The 21,973-nt window shown below is 39.5% G+C and overlaps 2 protein-coding genes and 3 pseudogenes across 2 annotated transcripts; all 5 read right to left on the reverse strand.

Moving 5' to 3' along the window:
* Positions 1-283: 283 nt before the first annotated feature.
* Positions 284-1,959, reverse strand: LOC114748242 (UDP-glycosyltransferase 87A1-like; annotated as a pseudogene).
* A 2,010-nt stretch (positions 1,960-3,969) lies between these two features.
* Positions 3,970-5,694, reverse strand: LOC114748243 (UDP-glycosyltransferase 87A1-like; annotated as a pseudogene).
* A 1,000-nt stretch (positions 5,695-6,694) lies between these two features.
* LOC114748252 (UDP-glycosyltransferase 87A1-like) lies at positions 6,695-8,465 on the reverse strand. The gene is made up of 2 exons (XM_028936611.1): positions 7,827-8,465; positions 6,695-7,660 (listed from the first exon to the last, which is right to left on the reverse strand). Exons 1-2 carry the CDS (start codon positions 8,434-8,436, stop codon positions 6,747-6,749), a joined length of 1,524 nt encoding a protein of 507 aa, XP_028792444.1. The 5' UTR covers positions 8,437-8,465; the 3' UTR covers positions 6,695-6,746.
* A 233-nt stretch (positions 8,466-8,698) lies between these two features.
* LOC114748255 (UDP-glycosyltransferase 87A1-like) lies at positions 8,699-10,578 on the reverse strand. The gene is made up of 2 exons (XM_028936612.1): positions 10,080-10,578; positions 8,699-9,693 (listed from the first exon to the last, which is right to left on the reverse strand). The coding sequence occupies exons 1-2, from the start codon at positions 10,576-10,578 to the stop codon at positions 8,843-8,845; spliced, it is 1,350 nt and encodes a 449-aa protein (XP_028792445.1). The 3' UTR covers positions 8,699-8,842.
* A 2,612-nt stretch (positions 10,579-13,190) lies between these two features.
* Positions 13,191-18,353, reverse strand: LOC114748250 (cyclin-T1-3-like; annotated as a pseudogene).
* Positions 18,354-21,973: the final 3,620 nt, after the last annotated feature.

Raw genomic sequence — 21,973 nt, forward strand, 5'->3', positions numbered from 1 at the left:
ATATATAAAATAGTTTACCAGCAAATTTTGCCTGTATATGTAGAATTAAACAACGATCAAATTCTAGATTTACAAGTTTCATAGATGACTAAAATCAAATTTCAAATGGATTTTTTTTGGGCCTGAACTTCAAATGGATTGATATCCACGTACAGATACCAAGCTTTTTAATGCCCTTTTTAGGTAACCATTTTTCATCATTGATTTGCATTCGTTTATAGATAAAAGCTCTAATAAACTAAGTCCCCGATGAGACTTTCTCGCAGCTGCTTTCCGGTAGCAATTTTTATATCAAGACTAATATTCCTAGTTGACATGAACATCAACCAAAAATGCAATTTTATACAAGAAACAAGATAATTAAGACACCAAAATACACATCTTTATCCCTCGACGCCTAGTATGTCTTCTACAAAGGCGTTCACATTCATGTCAGACGAACCTCCTTTGGCAATCGCTCCGCGGAAAAACGCCTTCAGCTCTTTTGCTTTCTCTCTAATCTTCTTCCATTCCTCGTTCTCCACATCCCCCACCATCTTACCCACTTTCAATATTTCTTCTTCAGTTACCAAATCCTCTGATCTATCACCACCAACCTTCCTCCCATTCTTCCAAACTTCTGCAATATGCCTGCAGTTCGAGAACTGATCCAAAAACACAGGGAATCCCAGTATTGGCACGCCTGCGAAGCATGCTTCGCCTTCCAGAATGGAATTCCACCCACAATGGCTCCAAAATCCCGCAATGGAAGCATGGCACAACACCTTTAACTGGTCACACCACGGCACCACCAGACCATTATCTCCACATTTCTCTTTCAGCCACTCTGCATCTGAACGACCCACCCACAGAAAACGAATCTCACAGGTTTTCAGAGCTGAAGCAAGCTCTTCCATCTGCGGACGAGACATGGAAAACGAACTACCCTTAGAAATGTACAGTACTGACAAATTTGGCTGACAATCTAGCCATTTGTTATATGGTCAACGTTACTGGCGGATGAATCGAGTTCCATAAAAGGTATGGCAGGGCCTATGGGATAGAGACGAAAGGGGAGTATAGCTTTTAGATAATTTATTCGTTCGGCCTCTAGCTCTTGGATGGTATTGAGGAGGAGACAATCAGTTTTGCCCAATCCTGGTGTGAAATTCAGGGCAATCTTCAAAAAATGGAGATCGCTTTCACGAAGTAGCTTTTGCAGATCAGTGAGCTGTGAGGGAGAAGTACCTTAATGTGCTGAGCTCGCTCATCTGAACCAATAACTCGTTATCGATGAAGTCAAGAGCCTCAATATTCCTAAACTACTGTTCAGGTGAAAAATCGAACGTCACAGGATATAACAATTGATGGCGACAATAACGATTTGTGTTAAAAACAATACTGTAACTTCTAATAAAACTAGCAAGGTGTAGGCAGGTTAGGATACATTACCCAAAAGATGAACCGACAAAAGACGGTCAGGTGTGGGGGCCAAGATATCCAGCAGACGGAAAGTTTCGAAGAACGACGCCGACATGGTCCACAACAGAGCAACCGGAATATTCCTAAGGTTTGCCACGGCGGCTGGCCATGCCAACTCAGCATCAGAGACAATAGCAGTAACCGGCGGCTGAAGCTGATCGAGAAGCTGCTCGAACGCAGGTCTCATCTTGGTGGCGACGGCTTCGGTGAAAGAAGGAACATCGTCGAGGATTTGGGCGTCCAAGGGGATGACGTTGGGGATGGTGGCGAAGCGGATAGTGTGGGGCTTAGGGCAGGATTGGATGAAGCCAAGCCACTCCTGGGTGACGACGAAGGTGATGATAGCATCACAGGGCCGTCTTGAAGCGAGAAATTTGCAGAGGTTGATCAAGGGGTTGACGTGGCCCCTGGTGGGGAAAGGCAGGGCCACCACATGCCCCTTCAAGGACAGTGGAAGCTCCATGGACATGGTCAAAGGCTCACGGCAACTAGGAAAGGGTGGGGGTTTATCTGTTGAAATTCTAGATCTCAGGTGAGTGAATGCAGCCGTTGACCAAGGATATGGCTTTTCTACAACGCCGTCGAAGGTTGTCCCGTCTTTTTTTTTTTTTTTTTAACAAAAAGTAACAGAAAGCAATTTCACATTCTTGCGTTGTTCAATTGATGGAGTATTTGAATAGAAATCAAATTATAATTTTAAAAATATTTTTACTGTTTATAAAATAAATATATAAAAAATTTATTTTGTTTTATAAAAAAAATTTTTAAAAAATGTTTTTGGTCATAGCCAAACACTCCCTTGGCGTCAGTATCTCTGATAGCGAGATTCATGTTGTGAAAGTATAATCCCTGCGGGTAAGATTGGCCCGTCTTAATGAAGGGACCAAGAGCAGCATTCCTGGATAAAAAAGGTCCAAATTCCAAGCTGTCTTTTCTCCGTTTTGGTCGAACTCATCGAATTTCCCGAAATGAAAAGGTCCATAGAAGAAATATGGACCTGTGAAGATTCAGTGACGCAGGCGGCCCAATACATGGAATTGAGGATTAAAAGATGTGAAATAAAGGGGCAACACGCGCCTCTTCATCTTGGCCCTATTTAGAGCACTGTTGAGGGCGAAGACGAGAGGAACGAGCAGAGATCGAAGAGCAAGGAGTGTGGCGAGCTTTGTGCGTGATTCTTGGCGGCTGAGAGTGATCAATAGTGACGATTTTGATCCCTTGTGACAGCAGTAAGGACCTGAAGCAGTTTTCTGTGGGTTGCTTTCTTCTCTAATGGAACCGCAACCTGTCCTTTTTTTGAGAGATGAGAAATTGGTTTTAACAAAAGCAGTTTTCCATGTGTGGCTAGTTTTTTTTTTTTTTTTTTAAAACATAGAGGAGCTATGAAGTTACTTATGGATTAGATCCTGTTTTCATTTAATTAATTATACTTAATATTGATTTTGGTTACTTAATTTTATTTTGACTTATCTATTTAATGTTTGGTCATCATTAAATATGAGTTTGAGCATTGAGATTAGTTTTGACAAAGGAAATTTTAATTAGGTTCTAGGATTCAGTAATATCAAATTAGATTTTTATCTAATTTATGAGTATGATAGAACTATACATAGGAGCCTCATATAATTGATAAAGAGTAAATATGATTTAATTATCTTCTTAAGTATTTGAGTTAGATATAATCTTATTAACTTAAAAGAGGGTTATAAGTAGATCGAAAGACATCTGTAGTTATAAATACTCCAGATTAATTAAATTAATATTGAGAATATTTAGTTAAATAAAAGCAAAAAGTCTATAAAATTAGTAAAAGATTAGTGACTACAGGTTGCTTTTAATATCGAATTTTTCTATTTTTACTTTTAATTCTCTATAGCTAATCAATCATAATTCAACTTGCTTAATTTAATTGAAAATAGGAATTTTAGTGCCTAAAAATTATTTTGTCAAATTCTTCGTGAAAATAATATTATATTTATTCTTTATTACTTGATCGGCATTTACATTATTTACAATTTGTGTGCATCATATGTATATATTATCAGAACTAACAATACAACTACCAATAATAGAGGATCCTACTACTCGAGGGAAAGAATAAGAATATGAAAAAAGAAGAGACGTTAAATGATACTCCTCCGGTACTTAATATAAGACCCATTTAACTAATTTGATTATATCAAAGAAGTTAGGTAAGTTAGTTAATTATAAGAAAAGTGACACATTTTTCCTAAAACACTATAATCATCTTTCTTAATACATTCTCTTTCTTCTACTTGATTATGGTTGACAGAATATCCATAAGGATAATTTAAAAAAAATTAATAAATATGAAAAATGAGTTTTATATTTAAAACCAAAACCAATTTAAAAATTTGGGCTTTATATTAATAACAGGAGGAGGAGGAGTAGTGCCAGCGAGCACGTATGTGTGAGCAGAGAATGAGCTTGCCCGTCCATAGAGTAGATTCATAATCTAACATTAAAGAAATGGTGGGGACAGTAACCCTTCCGCGATGCACGGTCAGCAACCAGGTTTGTAAGGTGGGGGTTATATTACACGTGTCTTTATATAATTGGAAGGTTATAAAGGATATAGAAGATAAATACATACTTACACCTCGTTGCACTTTTATCCTTATTATTAATATCTACAAATACATGTTTTCTTTCTCTGTTCCTTAAACACCCAGAATGTCTTGGACAAAAGCATGGAGGTTCAAGTCGAGGGAAGAGAGGAACCACCTTCGGCAATCGCTTCGCGAAACAACGCCTTCAGTTGTTTGGCCTTGTCTCTCATTTTCTTCGCTTCTTTGTCACCAAGGTCCATCACCATCTTAACCACCTTCAATATTTCTTCTTTCGTCACAAAGTCCTCTGACTTCTCACCGCTCACCTTCCATCCATTCTTCCACTCTTCTGCAATAAGCCTGCAGTTCGAGAATTGATCCAGAAATACAGGAAATCCCAGTATTGGGACACCAGCAAAGCAAGCTTCCAGAATTGAATTCCATCCACAATGGCTCCAAAATCCAGCAATCGAATCATGACACAACACTTTTAACTGGTCACACCATGCCACCACCAGACCCTTCTCCCCACATTTCTCTTTGAGCCACTCTGAATCTGAACGACAAGCCCATAGGAAACGAATCCCACTGGTTTTCAAAGCCGAAGCAAGTTCTTCCATCTGGGGAACGAGACATTGAGAGGAAACTGCCCACTGAAATGTAAATCACTGACAAATTTGGCTGTGAATCTAACCACTTCGTTATGTGGTCAAAGTTGGTCGTTGATGAATCTTTGGGCGGTTCAAGTTCCAGAAACGGTATGGCAGGGCCTAGAGGATAGACACGAAAGCGGAATTTAGCTTTTAGATGATTTATCTGCTCAGCTTCTAGCTCTTGATCCGCGTTGAGGAGGAGATAATCCGTTTTGGCTATTTCTGGGATGCAATCCAAGCCAATATTCAACACTTTGGGATCCAGTTCTTGAAGCAGCTTTCGAATACCAGTGAGTTGTGAGGAAGTGATTCCCAGAACGTGCTCGGCTTCCTTATCTGTATCACCGACTCGTGATCAATCAACTTAAAAAGCTTAAACTCCTACTGTTTTGTTAAACATCACAAATCACAAAAATATTAGTATATCATAGTTCATGACGACACAACGCGTTTCTACAGAATATTAAGTAGTAAATATGTAAATAACTCTTAAAATAATGAAACAAGTGTCGTGTGGGATACGTTACCCAGAAGATCAGCCGCCGAACTCCGGCCAGGGGCCAAGACATCAGCTGGAGATACGTGCAGAAGAATGACGCTGACATCGTCCACAACAGAGCCACCGGTATGTTCCTCCGTTTTGCCACGGCGGTTGGCCACACCAACTCAACATCAGCAACGATAGCAGTAACCGGCAGGTCAAGCTGATCGAGTAGCTGCTCGAACACATCTCTCATCTTCGTCACGATGGCTTCGGAGAAGCGAAATATATCGTCGAGTATCTGGTTCTCCAAAGGGATGACGTTGGGGATGGTGGCGTAGCGAATGCTATGTGGCTTGGGGTACGATTCAATGTAGCCGAGCCACTCTTCAGTGACGACGAAGGTAATGATGACATTGGTGGCTCTTGAAGCGAGAAACTTGCAGAGGTTCATCACGGGGTTGACGTGGCCTCTGGTCGGGAAAGGCACGGCCACCACATGCCCCTTCAAGCGCGGCGGAGCTTCCATGGATATATCGATAGCAACTAGTGAAGCTCCGGTTTACTCAATTTATTGACATCCTGAACGACGTTGAAACAGTGTATACATAAGGAAAGCTGAGGTTGGTTTTCCACGAAGTCATCGGACAGCATGATTATATTGCCGTCCTTAATCAATCTTCTTAATATAATTGTCGCTGACCATCGCTAATGTTTTTATACTGATGGGCAAACTTGAATGATCTTTTAATGTTAGAAATACAATGCATTAGTTGCATCATTAGCTGGTTATTTATCCTTTTGTCACAAACATGGATCTCAAATAGATATGGATAATATAATGATGCGAACAGAAAACGTAAAAGGAAAGGGAAGAGAATCAATTCAGATCTCCAAGAACATTATTTATATATGTTTTTATTGACTTTGTTTCCCATTGAAGATATTGATTTCCAATCGTGATACATAAAAGATTACAGTCAATTTTTGTTATTGGGTAAGAAGCATCTTTTTTAAAATTCAATAACCGGCTAACCACCATTCATTTTAAAAGTATCTAATTTTTTAAGGACATTGTACCCCCAATAAGTCTCATTTCGTTAAGTGAAGCGGAATGTCGTAATCTCACAGTATTATTGTAGCTTATCAATCACGTAACTAAATTTTTCCATATAAATTATTAGCTAAAAAGTGTTGTCCAATTTTTTCACCACAAAAAGTACAAGTGGCGAACATTCCAATGTACTCCTCGCCTCAGGTTATAATTTTTCTGTCTCATCAATAATAATTTCGCATTCATTTATTTATGAACAAAGTTCACCATATAAATTTCCCTATAAATTAAGAAGCTATCGCGCATGCGAATTTCGGTGCTTACTGCTTAGTTTTCTTCCAATATTGGGATCACTGAACCATATGAATAGTAAGTAGTAAATGTGAGCTAGTTGCGTTACTTTTCGGCCAAATGCATATATAAGATATTGGATTACAAAGAGACAGTAATAATACAAATCTTCATGCCATTTTTCTCATTGATTTCCTCACTTCCCAACATTTATTAAATGATTAGACAAGAATTAACTAAGAAGTGGGCCAGTGGTTACCACGAACGGAATCAGGGGAGCTCCCTACAATGTCTTCCACAAAAGCATCCAGGCTCTTCTCAAGGGAACCACCTTTGGCAATGGATCGCCCACACAAGATCTTAAATTGTCTTGCCTTGTTCCTTATTTCCTTCCCCTCTTCACTTTCTACGTCCATCATCATCTTAATCAATTCCAGTATCTTTTCTTTCCTCAAATATTCCTCTGATCTCTCATCACTCACCTTCCACCCATTCTTCCATCCTTCCACGATTTGCCTGCAATTCGAGAACTGATCCAGAAAAAATGGAAATCCCAGAATTGGCACACCAGCAAAGCAAGCTTCCACAGCTGAATTCCATCCACCATGGCTCCAAAACGCCGCTATAGAACTGTGCCACAACACCTTCAACTGGTCACACCATGGCACCACCAAACCCTTATCCCCACATTTCTCTTTCAGCCACTCTGCATCTGAACGACACGCCCACAGAAAACGGACGCCACTGGTTTTTAAAGCTGAAGCAAGTTCTTCTGTCTGGGGGCGAGACATTGAAAACAGACTACCCATAGAGATGTACAATACTGACATATTTGGCTGAGAATCCAACCACTTTAAAATATGGTCAAGGTCGGTCGCTGTCGCCGATGAATCACTCGGTGATCCGAGTTCTGTAAAGGGTATGGCAGGGCCAATAGGATAGACACGAAAGTTGAATTTAGCTTTTAGATAATTTATCTGTTCAGCTTCCAGCTCTTGGATCGTATTGATGAGGAGATAATCTGTTTTGGCTGCCGCTGGTATGCAATCCAAGGCCCTCTTAAAAAATCCCAGATCCCTTTCGTGAACGAGCTTCCGAAGATGAATGGGTTGTGAGGAAGCGGTTCCCTGAATATAATCAGCTTGCTCATCTGCATCACTAACTCGTTATCGATCAAATCAAAAGCTTCAAGTCCTAAGCTATTGCTTAAATAAATATCACAGACCCAAAATATAATAGTAATAATAATAATAATTCTCGATGACAATAACATGCTTATTTTTAATGAAACAATTGCAGTGTAGAATATACATTACCCAAAAGATCAACGGTCAGACGCCGGTCAGGGCCGGGGGCCAAGATATCCAGCTGACGGTACGTGCAGAAGAACGATGCCGACATAGTCCATAACAAAGCCACCGGAATATCCCTCTGGTTTGCCACGGCGGTCGGCCACTTCAATTCAACATCAGAGAGGAGGACAGTCGGCGGCGGCTCAAGTCGATCGAGTAGCTGCTCAAATGCGGCCCTCATCCCTGTCATGATTGATCGAGAGAAGAGAAGCATATCGTCGAGTATCTTGCTCTCCGAAGGGACAACGTTGGGGATGGTGGCGAAGCGAATAGTGTGTGGCTTGGGGTAAGATTCAATGCAGCGGAGCCACTCTTCAGTGACGACGAAGGTTATGAAAACATCGGCGGTTCTTGAAGCGAGAAATTTGCAGAGATTCATCATGGGGTTGACGTGGCCTGTGGTGGGGAAAGGCAGGGCCACCACATGCCCCTTGAAGCACGGCGGAGCTTCCATGGACCTATCCACAAGAACTAGTTCAGTTCGGGGACGACGATGAACCAATAAATACAAAAGGCAGAGGTTGACCAAGAAATCAGTGAGCCGGGACGGACCCGGGTTCACATGGAGCACCATCAATAGCGTCACTTGCTTTATTTTGTTTTCTTTTTCGGTTTTTGTCTTTCATTCTGTTTTTCTAAAACATCTTGTTTGTTAAAGAATTATGTGTAAGGAATAAAAATTGTATTAACTTGTTTTTTTAAGAAAATTGTCGTTGACCATCGTTTATTTTTTAATGCAGGTGTGCAAAATTAAATATACAGTATTAGAAAATTAATGCGTTTGTTACATTGTTAAGTAATAATTAACTCATTGGTCAAAAGAGATCGATCTGGAATAACATATGGATGATATCATGATACCATCTCAAAATGAAAAATAACAAGAAAAATCCCAAAACATCATTTATTTCAACCCTTAAAATAGCCAAGATTAATTGGTGCAACGTCTCTTAAGAAATGGCCACTGCTTGGTCAAAGGATCACTTAGCAATATCTTGTAAAAATGCATCGAGGTTCCCATCAGATGATCCACCTTCTGAAATGGCCTGGACACAAAGACTCTTCAGCTCTCTTGCTCTGTCTCTGATTCGCTTCCTTTCTCTACCTTCAAGATCCATAAACCTCCTCAACAGCTCTGATATTTCTTCTTTTTTCACAATAACTTCGCCAATCTCTGACTCTGATCTCTCTATTTTCCACCCATTCTTCCACTCATTCACTATTTGACTTCTGTTCGGAACCTGATCCAGAAACAGAGGAAATGTCAGAAGCGGCACGCCAGCAAACAGGGCTTCAAGAATGGAGTTCCATCCACAGTGGCTCCAAAACCCACCAATGGAAGGATGAGACAACACTTTCAATTGGTCACACCAAGGAACCACCATGCCCTTATCACCACACTTCTCCTGTAACCTTGAAGCTTCTCCACGAGCCACCCAGAAGAATGGAACGCCACTTGTGTTCAGTGCTGAGACAATTTCGTCCATTTGGGCGCTAGAAACAGAGAGGAAACTACCCAGAGAAATGTATAGTACCGATTCAGGTGGCTGAGAATCCAGCCATTTTAGATGCTCAAGGTTGTCATTAGGACCAGATTTAAGTTCCAAGTATGGTATAGTGGGGCCAACAGGGCAGACTGGGAAGGAAAATGTAGCCTTCAGATAATCAATTGTTTCAGGTTCTAGCTCTTGTACTGTGGTGAGCAGAAGATAATTTGCTTTGGGAACTCTTGATATACAGTCCAATGCAAGCTGAAGAACTCTTTTGTCGTTTTCATGAAGTACTGTTCGTAGATCTGCCATATGAGCTGAGGGAAGTCCAGGCACATGCTCTGCTTCATAACAATGCCAAAGCGTGTCATGCATGCACTACTGAGTATTTTGACCAGACTATGAAGAATTTATGTATTAATTAAACTCTACAGAACAATGTGTATGAGAAGTTCTCAACATCCTTGTTAAGAGCTGATAAGAGAGGTTGAAGAAGTAGTTAGGAGACTAATAAGCATTGGAAAGTCGTGCTCTCCATGGAATTAAACTACAGAACAACCTCTCGTAACAAGTATTTATTATGTTGCTCATTGGTTTGCAGCATTTCACTTGATTTGGAATCATTTATTTATTTAATATATAAAACCAGATACAACTTATCAAACAATCTGTTTTCCGAAAGGTAATTTAAGCACAGAGAGTGAGAGAGAGCGCTCCGTTTATTTACCCAGAGGATCAGCTGACAAAGGTCGGTCATGTGTGAAAATCTGCAGGTGATGCAACATAGAGTAAAACGACGCCGACATCGTCCATAATACTGCCACCGGAACGTTCCTCCGGTTACCTACCGCCGTTGGCCACCTTAGCTCAACGTCGCCTATAATGGCCGTCACTGGCGGTTCAAGCTGGTCGAGAAGCTGCTCAAACGGGTCTTCCATCTTCGTCATCACGGCCTCGTAAAATCTCGGAAAGTCGGCCGCTTTCTCCCGCTCCGGCGGGATCACGTTAGGGATGGAGCTGAAGCGGATGTTATCCGGCTTGAGATCGGAGCCGAGGTACCCAAGCCACTCTTGGGTGACGACAAAAGTGATGAGGATCTCGTCAGGTCTTCTCGATGCTAGTATTTTGCACAAGTTCATCATCGGGTTGATGTGCCCTCGGCCGGGAAACGGCATCGCCACCACATGGCATGAGCTCGTTGGTTCCTTGCCGCCGGAGCTGTGCATAGTGACTGGTGAGACAGGAATGACTATGGTTTCTTGATTGATGATCCACTGCTTCAGAAAGGCGCATAGATGAAAGCAATTTCTTAAAATAATCTGTCACTTAGTCCACAACGACGGCTTTGTTCGTCTAATTCTGATTAAAATAACACTGTAATCAGAATCGGACGAGATTAAAGCGGTGTTCTTTTCTGTCTTTATTAATTTGGCTAAACATTAAGTTGACTATCCGCTTCCTTGAAGTTTAATCGGTTAGGAGTCTTCAGATTCTGACGTGGCCATTGAACACAAGTGAATCTCTTCAAAGAAGATAAAGTTGTGAAGGATTAGCAAAATATTTGTTGGACCTTCCACGGCTGATTTCTACACTGCTGGTTAAAATTATGATTTTTATTTTTCAATTGAATTGTAAGGCTTTTATAGTTTCATTTAAACCTAGTTTTAAAAGCAATTCTGAAAGAACATCAAAATCAAGAACACACTAAAAAATGATGTAATTAGTCTAACGCATGGGTCGTAGGGTTAAGATGCGAATCACCCTACAGTAAGCCTGTGTACTCTTGATCCAAAAAATAAAGGGAAAATGATTCAAAAATACTTTTTGGAATTTAAAAGCATAAATATGTCATATAAATAAACAAAAAGGCCAGAGGTAAGAATTTGGGATTAGTAAAATTTGAAGAAAAGACTAAACTATCACTTAAGTAAAATAAAAAGTATCAACAAATTGCAAAGTAATTGACAATTTTTACATCGAATTTGATCATTTTCATAATGCGTTTTGCAACTTGTTATTAGCCATTTACTGATTAGGCAAAACTTAAGGGATTGAGTTGAATAAAATTATTAAACATATAACATGATTGACCATTTGCGAAATGAAAGCAACCATGTTTATAATGTATTTTGCAACATATTATTAGCCATTTCCAAACAATTTTACTAAATATGTAACATGATTGATAACTTGCGAAATGAATCTGACCATTTTTATGACGCTTTGCAACCTGTTATTAGTTATTTCTAGACAGCTTTACTAAACATGTAACACGATTGATAACTCACTAAATGAATTTAACTATTTCCATAACGTGCTTTGCAATATGTTATTAGCTATTTCTAGATAATTTTACTAAATATATAATGTGATTGACAACTTACAAAATAAAATTGACTATTTTCATAAGATTTTTTACAACTTATTATCAGCTATTTTTAGAACATTTTACTAAATATGTACTATGATTGACAACTTGTTAAATGTATTTGATCATTTCTATAACACGCTTTGTAATATGTTATTAGTCATTTTTAGACTTGTGCAGTTTGGGGGGTGTTGAGTTAGACAAATTGACTAAACATATAACGTGATTGACAATCTGAAAAATACATTTGACCATTTTCATACTATTAACTTGTGTATCTTCACCAAATATAATATCTTAGGGGAATTAAACAAAGAGATAAATGTTTTGAGAAATTAATAGATAATAGACAAATGAACTTGAAGTACATCATAATAAACATGTAACAATAAATTTTATGATTTATTTCACTTGCAATAGAATTAACTACTAAAGTAATGGTATTTGTCAAAAATTAGCAGTCTTATGACAGCAATTGCATTACATCTATTTAAATAATAAATTAACATTAAGATTAAATCAATATCTAGTGTTTTCTTGTCATTGAAGCCATAAAACATATCCCATTTATTATACATCATCTACAGGGAATAATTTGTTTACCAACTCTTTAAAAATAAACCCATCATCACCTAATCATTTTAGATGATATATGCATGTAGTTGACAAATAGAAGACTTTGATATATATATATAAAAAAAAAAAGACTTTGATCTGAAAGATACGCTTGCCTATGAGATTCTGATGAAAAAATTATTTCAAGCTGTCCAAAGACTTTGCAAGCAGCAAGTCTTAAAAATAGAATGCTCATAACAACATCTACTTTGCTGCTATCATGGTTAAAAAACAAGAAGATTTAGTTATGTCTTCCATCTCTCCCTCCCCCTCTCTCTAAAAAAGATAACCTACAATAATTAGTTTAGTTTCCATGGCTTCCTTCAAGTAAATCAGAAATAGAAGTAGCAAAGTTGAGCTCTCTCTAATTTAGCTTTAAAAAAAAATCTATAATCTAAAAAGCCAAAGAAGAACTATTTTTTATTTTGTAACAGGAAGAGAGAGAGAGAAAGACAAAAAAAAAAAAAAAAGAAGAGAAAAAGGACATAAAGATAATTTGCCAAAATTTGTAAATCTTAATTTGATATTTACAAACTTATTTGTTCTTTGTGAAATTAGCGTAACTGGTTTGAAAATTTTGAATTCAAATAATATTTATATGAGATTTTCTCAAAAATAAAAAGAACAAAATTCGTCAATTCTGAAATCTGGCAACCAAGCATACAATTTCTAAGGAAGATTTATTTATAGTAATCAATCAAAACTTGGAAAGCCGAGACAGGTAACCTTGCTAGCTTCATCCATCGATGCCTGCCCCCGGGCTACCTTGAGGGGAACGCAGAAGGTCAAAGGCAGAGACGGAGTAAATAAAGCAGGCAACCGTAATTCCTCTGTTCAGGCCTTCAGGGCTTCAGGTAACTTCAAAATAATTCTTTATTATCAGAATTACGGAGACTATTGTTTCTCAGAAATAATCAGCAAAAACAATGAAAAAAAAATCCTTTATCTTCAAGCCGTATATACCTCACTGTTAGTCAAAATTTCTCATCCACCAATAGGATGAGGAATAGGAAAATCAACCGAACAATGGGCATTCAAGGTCCAATCAACCAAGCCCAAGAAGTTTCCTTCCCCAGGAGACCTCGGTACGACCATGATTGATGCGCACTCAACAACAGTAAATGGAGCCTCAAACATGATTTTCTTGCAAATGCCTTTTATTTTCCCTCTCAATTACCAACCCAGCTGAACTTGCCTAGCTCTTCTGCATGATCAAAGCGATTATTGGGTTGACGAGGTTTCCCCTCCAGTACTCTATCAGGGAGGTACTAGTTTTTCTCTTGCGATTGCATGACTTGGGTGACTGGAGTCTAGGGCCAATGTCACCAAGTGCTGATACCTCTCTTTCTTCAACAGTACTCTGATCAGGTTCAGATGATGACGGACTCTTTATCCCGTGATGATGCTCATCCGCATGATCTTGATGCCTTCCATACAGAACATCCCCATTATCTGATCTATCTGAAGGCTTAGACCAGTTTTGCCTCCAAACCTGCATGTTCTTTTCACTCTGAGCAGCCAGCTCGATTCCATCCTCCAGTTCCCTCTCAATGAGGTCGTCATCATCCATAACTTCTGTTTTCTTAGTTATATGGCCAGATGCTTTCCTTCGTTTCTCTAGAGCAGCCTTGTCCCCGTCAATTTTTTTAATTACTTCCTGAGGCAGTCGAGCAAACGTACTGTCTCTCTGATCTGGATTTCTGTTAGCGTGTTTAACATCCTCAGCTGCCTCCTTCGTTTCATTTCTCTCAATATTGCTTTCTTGCTCTTCACCATGACCTGATCGAGATCTCAACATTTCTTGAGCTTCTTGCAAGTCTTCCTTGTGCGGCAGGATTTTTCCCTCAAGATGATTATTACCCTTGGCTTCATCTTCTACCGTGTGTTTTATTTCTATGCCTCCATAATCACTGCTTCTGCCATGGTTCGATGCAGGGTGTTCACCAGGATTAGCAGATGACTCCAATCCTGTCTTAGAAGCTCCAGGCTTTGAAGTCTCAAGTCTTGAGCTCATAGCTCCACTATAAGAATTTCTGTTAGCGGTTGCATTTTCACCATTACTGGCAGGAACCTTTGCAGCTGTCCGACTAGCAGCCTTACTTCCTGTAGCTCCTTCAACGTCACTTGGAGGTGGCACTCGGTTTTGTTCATATAGCTCCAGCATTTGATTGCTAACTTCTGCAAAAAGAACATCAATAGAATTGGACCTTTCACAGTACCAAAAAAGCATAAATGATAAAATAAAAATAAAATCGACCATTAAATTGACTGCATCAGCTCAAACCGCGCTTTCTACAGGTGTATTAGTCCGAGAACAAGATTCTCATTTAACCGAACACTAAAATTCTTGAATACAACCATGCTCAAAAAATGGCAAGCAACAAAAGATAAGAGACCAAAGAAAGATGGTAGTAGTACTGTTTTTCATTTCTTTATCCCCCTAATGCTTAAAAAAAGGCACCAACCCTCCAATTGCCGAGGGGTAACATCAAATTCTTGCCACCACACCTTTTCCCATCTGATGGGAGCTTCACCTTGAGGAACTTGGCAGCAAGGAAAATAGCTCCTGCTGCAATATGATGGGGCTGGAATTGCAGGCAAAGGGACGTCCGAAGTCTGCATACCACATCCTAATTTCAGGAAAGGAAAATGAAAAGTCATTGAACAAGACAGATGGGGTCATTAACATACCCATCGTTCACAAAATTTCATGCAACTTGAGCAAGGGCATTTTGAGCAACTTTGAATTTCTTGATCTCCTCAACAAGTGGCTTATAGGGATGGTGCAGATTAAAATCAAAACCAAGAGTTTGAAGAACAATCCTCTCTCCCACTAAGATTAGTTCTTTCTGCTGTTCATACACCTCCTGCACCACAATGGGGAAGTAATTTACTTGAATAATTTTAAAATAGGCAATTCAATAATGAAAGAAGAGATTGCCTGATGTGAAAGCACAAGGAAAACTTAAGGGACTTCAAGATAATACCTTCTGCTTGATTCTTTGAGCTGCTACAGGGTCCTTCTTATTTATAATTTCACATGAAACAAGAATTACATCTTTCAAAGGGGGAGGAGTTTCTTCAACCATCCCAGCAAGGAACAGGCACGCTGTTGCCATGACCTGTAGGCCAACTTGTCAATTACCATCATTATTGCAATAAATATTCTATCCCACGTATTCACCTAAAATAAGAAGCAAAAAACATCAAATAGCATGAAAAACAAGATTTTGCGACTAGTTACATGGACATATAGAGGACAAGCAACGATATGACCAAAGAACTCACACAGGCGCTGGGTGAAGCCAAAAATGAAGGATGGGGGCAGAGAGCAGGAGTTAAAGAGAACAAGGTGATCTTTGATGCAGTATTTTTACCTAGAATTTTAATTGCAGACTGTAAGAACCGGACAATGCATTGTTTTAAACTCATTATAGTAATCGTAAAATTAATAATCTTTTTCGTGGTAAGCAAATTAATAATCTAAATAACCCATCCAGAGGTCAAACAAGTGGCAAAGTAATGCCCAAAGCATGAAAAACCAGAACTTCACAAAAGACCATTCGTGTCGTGAGCAATTTTAATACAAATTACAGTCAACCCATTCATATCCTACTCAATTAAATCACATCTGAGTAACGTGCTCCTAAGGCGCAATATCTACCTGTAGATGCAAATAATTAGTTTCGCGTTCCAACATTGTCCTAGCACATCAAATAGCTAGAAATACTAATAAAGCATGAATAGAAATATGTTTACAAATTACAAGCACCAGGTTGTGGAAAGATTTTTTTCCACATGGTATAGCCATATAGGAATACCAACATTAATCAAACAAGCACAAAACTCTAAGCACAAGCATACCATAATTCAAAGAGCAACCATGTCACTTCACTTGTCATCTACCCAACACAACTAAAATACTTTCCTTCACATCTTCCTCTTAACCAAATCCATTTTCAATGCAATAAATGCCGCCTTAAGTCTAAGCCGAATCTAATACCCTAGTCTTTAATCCATGAATGCAGAAATATATCTAGTTACATTAACAAAAGATATTTTTATTAAAGTTCAAACAGATATAGCAGTAACAACATGCAAGTTATTTTATCAAAATAGAGACTCACCCTCCTATCATTCCATCCAAGGGAATGACGAGGGAAGAATCGATGGCAAAAAATTATTGCTGTAGCAATGGTTACCTAAGGTCTGCGTCATAAAATCAGGGTGTCAAGTAAAGGGATCAATATCAAGATGAATTTTGTTACAGATCTTCATTACTACTAATTTATTTTTTCACATGATCAGTGATAAACAGGACATAATTCAGCTAATTTATTGACAGCATAAACACATCATGAATTGCAGATAATTTTGGATACGCAAAACCTAAGTTCTCCCCTCCTCTTGTACAGACAAAAACACTGCTGAGATAGCCCTACCTTCTGCATAATTTAAGCTTCCATTAGACTTTTGATCACTTTAGACAGCTCATAAAACAGTCAAATCCCTCTAAATTCACAAACAATGGCTTGCCTCTACTCTACTATTCAGTGCACTGGACGCATTAGCTTCAAGCAAAACAGAGTGTTGCCAAACTCTTTCTAATTATTAGATTAGAAAGTAAATGCAGTAATTATAAGGGAGAAGAGCTAAATTCTTTTAAGCAAGAAATGGTTTGAAATGCCATTTAATAATTCCCCGGTCTTGCGCAGTTGCAAAATTTTCTTCTCAATTCTCAGCAATAAAATCTTTTCATATCAATACCAAAAAAAAAAAAAAAAGGTTTGATCAATCATTTATGACCTAAGGGAGAAAAGAAAGAAACTTAGGTATTGTAAATCATAAACTGATTAAACAAGTGCCCAATGCACCTGTGATAGGCAGAACACTATTGTTTGAAAATACAGAAAACTCACACTTTAAGTCTCATGCCTAAATCTTGTAGAAATGTGCAGTATGATTTGCGCAAGTAGGTCTCTTTCTTCCAATCTATGCCATCTCGTTTGGATGGTGAAATTTCTTCGATCTCCCTAGTAAAATACCAACTAGGTCCGTCCTCTGACATCTCAGGGTGTCTCTGAACACCACGTGTTCCATTTTGAGAGACATCACCAGGCAAAAACCCAACCATAACTTCACAGATGACCAAATTTAGTTCAAAATTTTGTAAATGTAATTAGTTCCACAATGTGATGAATGAAAATCCAGTTGTTCCCTGTCCATTGATTACAATGGTGAGAAAAAAACTTGTCGTGTGCAGCATAAAAACAAAATATCCTAAAGGATGTCAGTTAAACAAAATACCAGCATACTATGCCTCATAATTCTTTATCTCCTTTTATAAGGGGGCAGTTTTTGATATAAAACTATAGCCGACTAACTTCAAGAATTTCTAACCATCAAGAGTTCAACGTAATTTGAAAAATGCCAAGTTCACATATGGTCAGTTCTTGGCCGGCCAGTTTTGGTATTGGAGATTGGCAGTCAACCTGCTTAAATAACCATCCGGATATGATCTACTAAAGCCATTATTATTAGTTCCCGACTTCCCGTTAGATGTCCACATCAAAACACTCTCAAGTCTCAACATTAGGAAGTTGTGCAAACACCATCTAATAAAAAGTCCTTTACAAAAGACAAGTTCCCCTTTGAAACAGAATGCCAGTGTTTAAAATTACAACTCCCTCACACCAAGTCCCCCATCGTCCCCATAAAGAACGAGCTCGTGCGCGCCACCAGATAAAAGAAACAATCAAATTGTACCACCAAATCTCTAAGGATTCATTTTCACCCCAAAAAAAAAAAAAAAACCCTCCAAGGATTCATAGTAATAATTTCAAGAGGAATGTCCAGTTCATGGGCACCACAAAATAGTAAAATATAACCGGCAATCAAAACCCCAATTTCCCTTCCATTTTTCCATCGAAATATAACTCAGATGCAAAAGCAAATGCACGTGCAATGATAATAATACAAATCTAGAAACATTACCTTACATAGTCCAACAAGAATTTGATTAGAGCGATACGATGTAATGCTCAAACGTAATGGCTGTAATGCAGAGCAATGTTTATTAAAGATATAGTGCAATACGGTATCTGTAATACGAAGGTACAGCCACAAATATAATGAAAAACCAGAAACTGCAGAGTATAACCGAAGGGAAGGAATGCAGAGAATGAAATAATCCAGAGAGAAGAGAAGGTCCAGAGGGAGAAACCACGATTAGCCAGTACATGCACACCCTCTCTCTTTCCTCTAACTAACTTATATTCCTCATGCGTCCCTCAACTTCCACGGCAGGCGCCTAACACGTGAACTCTTACGCATTCCGTTAATATTGCACGCTGAATCACCCTCTCTGCCTTTCTCCTTTGCCACGTCATTGTCCATACCCGCTTGCTGCTCTTCTTGTGTCATCACATTGCCCCCCGGTACGAGAGAGACCTTGTCCCCAAGGTCGAAAGAGGGGTACTGCTGCTGAATGTCAGTAACTGATTCCCATGTATATTCGGGAATACCATCCCAGCGGATTAAAAGTTGAGAAATCCAATGATCCCCAACCTTAATAGTTCTTGCGTCCATGATCTCCTGCGGCTGTATGATAGGGCCTTCTGGTTCTGATAATAAAGGGAGAGGCACATAGGGTGTAATGTCCGGTCCTTCAAATCTTTTCAAGGCAGATACGTGAAACACCGGATGAATCCTAGCTGCCGGAGGCAATTGTAGTTGATAAGCAACAGAACCAATCTTTTTGGTCACAGGAAACGGACCAAAATACCGCATGGCTAGTTTGTGATGCTTCCTTAAAACCACGGAATGTTGTCGGTAGGGCTGTAATTTGACCAAGACTAGGTCACCGATCTCAAAGTGAACTTCAGTTCGCTTGCGGTCTGCAAACTTCTTCATACGGTGCTGGGCTTTTGATAAGTGGTGTCTCAGTTGAATCAACAACTGATCCCGAAACAGTAAATTGGAAGCTAAATCAGCATGCACTTCAGTAGAGGGAGCCGAAGGCAGTAACGAGGGTGGATCTCGCCCATACACGGCTTTAAAAGGCGTCATGGCAATTGCTGTATGAAAAGCAGTATTATATGAAAATTCTGCCCAAGGCAAAAAATCAACCCAGCGACGTGGGCAGTCAAACACAAAGCAACGAAGATACATTTCTAAGCATTTGTTGAGAATCTCTGACTGGCCATCTGTTTGAGGATGATAAGCGGAACTCATACGAAGTTCTGTCCCATGTAACTTCATGAGTTGGCCCCAAAAAGAACTCATACGAAGTTCTGTCCCATGTACTAAGGGAAGTGCCGTAATGAAATCCATGGCAATATCATCCCAAATATTATTGGGAATGGGTAATGGGGATAGCAACCCAGCTGGATGCGTTTGGAGGGCCTTAGCCTGTTGACAAATCACACAACGACGCACAAAATCTTTGATATCCTGTCGCATAGAACGCCAATAAAAATGAGTGGCGACTCTATGAAAAGTCCTCAAAACCCCTGCATGTCCCCCAATAGGAGAGGAGTGAAATTCAAGCAACAGCTTATGTATTATTTCAGAACAATCAGGAGGAAGGACCAAACGGCCTTTCCAATACAGCAAAGACCCACTGACTTCATAACCAACCATGGAAGTAGGGTCTGATTGAACTTTCTGTACCAAGCCCTGAATATAAGAAGATGCCCCCAACATAGGTAACAATTCAGCGAGAAAAGTGGAAGAAATGTGTAGCATTGACATATACGTAACACGAGATAAGGAATCAGCAGCCAAATTTGATTTACCCGGTCGATATTCAATTGTAAAATCATATCCCAGTAGCTTTGGAAGGTGAGCTTCCTGTTCTGGGGTCTGAATAGTTTGCCCATTCAAATGCTTGAGGCTCTCTTGGTCAGTGCGAATAATAAAACGGTGGCCAAATAAATAATGACGGAATTTGGCCACTGCTTGCGTGATGGCATATAACTCGCGCACATAAGCCGATTGTGCTTGCATCCTATTCGACAATTGTTTAGAAAAATATGCAATAGGGTGACCATTTTGACTCAACACGGCACCAACACCAGAACCCGATGCATCAGTCTCCAATATAAAAGGATGAGCGAAGTCCGGTAATGCTAACGTAGGAGCATGTGTAAGAGCCAGCTTAAGTTGATCAAAGGCCTGTTGAGCTTCTGTGGTCCAAACAAACGCATCTTTTTGTAATAATCTATTTAAAGGTCCAGCAAGTTGAGCATAATGTTTAATAAAACGCCTATAATAACCAGATAAACCCAAAAATCCTCTCAGCTGTGTAACAGACGAAGGAATAGGCCATTGTGTGACCGCCTGGACTTTGGACCCATCCATTTCAACCCCAGCTGCTGAAATAATATGCCCTAGATACTCCACTCGGTTGCTCCCAAAAGAGCACTTGGAAAGTTTAACAAACAAATGATGATCAACCATCAATTGCAAAACCGTCTGAACATGTTGTAAATGTTGGGACCATGAGGCGCTGTATATCAGGATATCATCAAAGAAGATTAACACAAATTTCCGCAAAAAAGGTTGAAAAACAGAATTCATGAGGGCCTGGAATGTGGCAGGAGCATTTGTAAGACCAAACGGCATAACAAGCCATTCATATAACCCTTGATGCGTACGAAAAGCCGTTTTTGCTCGGTCTACAGGACTCATCATAATCTGATGATAACCCGAGCGTAGGTCTAATTTAGAATAGAAAACAAAGCCCCCCAATTCATCCAATAATTCATCAACTGTAGGCATAGGAAAAGAATCTTTTAAAGTTACCGCATTAAGAGCTCGGTAGTCCACACAGAAGCGCCACGTACCATCTTTCTTTTTAACCAAAATTACTGGCGCAGAGAAAGGGCTGGTACTGGGTTGAATAAGACCCTCTTGGAGCAGCTCAACAATCATCCGTTCAATTTGATCCTTTTGACTAAAAGGATATCGGTAAGGTCGCACTTTCACTGGCTGATCTCCATTAGTCAAGATAATGCGATGTTCATGTCCTCTGCTCGGAGGTAACCCAGTGGGTTTATCAAAGACTGTCCAATATTGTTGCAGCAAGTTCTTCATATCATCATGAATATCATTGGGCATACTTTGAGAAGGTACTGGATCAGGGGACGTAGCAAGTGTCATTAAGAAGAGCTCAGCAATAGCATCCGTACGCACCAACCTCTGTAACTGGTGAAACTCAGCTCGAGATACAGGAGGATGAGATAGACCATGTAGTGTAACAAATTCTCCATTGTTAAAAAATTTGATGCGAGGACTACCAATCGTATAGTCTGCTACATGCGGACCAAGAGTGGCTAACCAAGATGCACCAATCACCACATCAGACCCCGCAATAGGTAATACATAAGCTGGAAGAGTAATCGTATGCCCCTGAATCTGCAATGGAACGGCTCGAACGATACCTTCACCCGTCATGGCATACCCATCACCTATCATGACACGGATGTTGTGGACTAGTTCCACTGGGAGACGCAGATGATTAACGACCCTGGGATGGATAAAACTATCGGTACTACCACCATCAAGGAGCACCTGTACGGCCGACCCACAAATAGCACCCTGAAAACGAATGGTGGCGGTACCACGGTGGCCTTGAA

The sequence above is a fragment of the Neltuma alba genome, unplaced genomic scaffold, assembly GCF_004799145.2.
Source record: "Neltuma alba isolate B1F8T4 unplaced genomic scaffold, ASM479914v2 tig00005660_pilon, whole genome shotgun sequence".
In the NCBI taxonomy this organism is placed as follows: Eukaryota; Viridiplantae; Streptophyta; class Magnoliopsida; order Fabales; family Fabaceae; genus Neltuma; species Neltuma alba.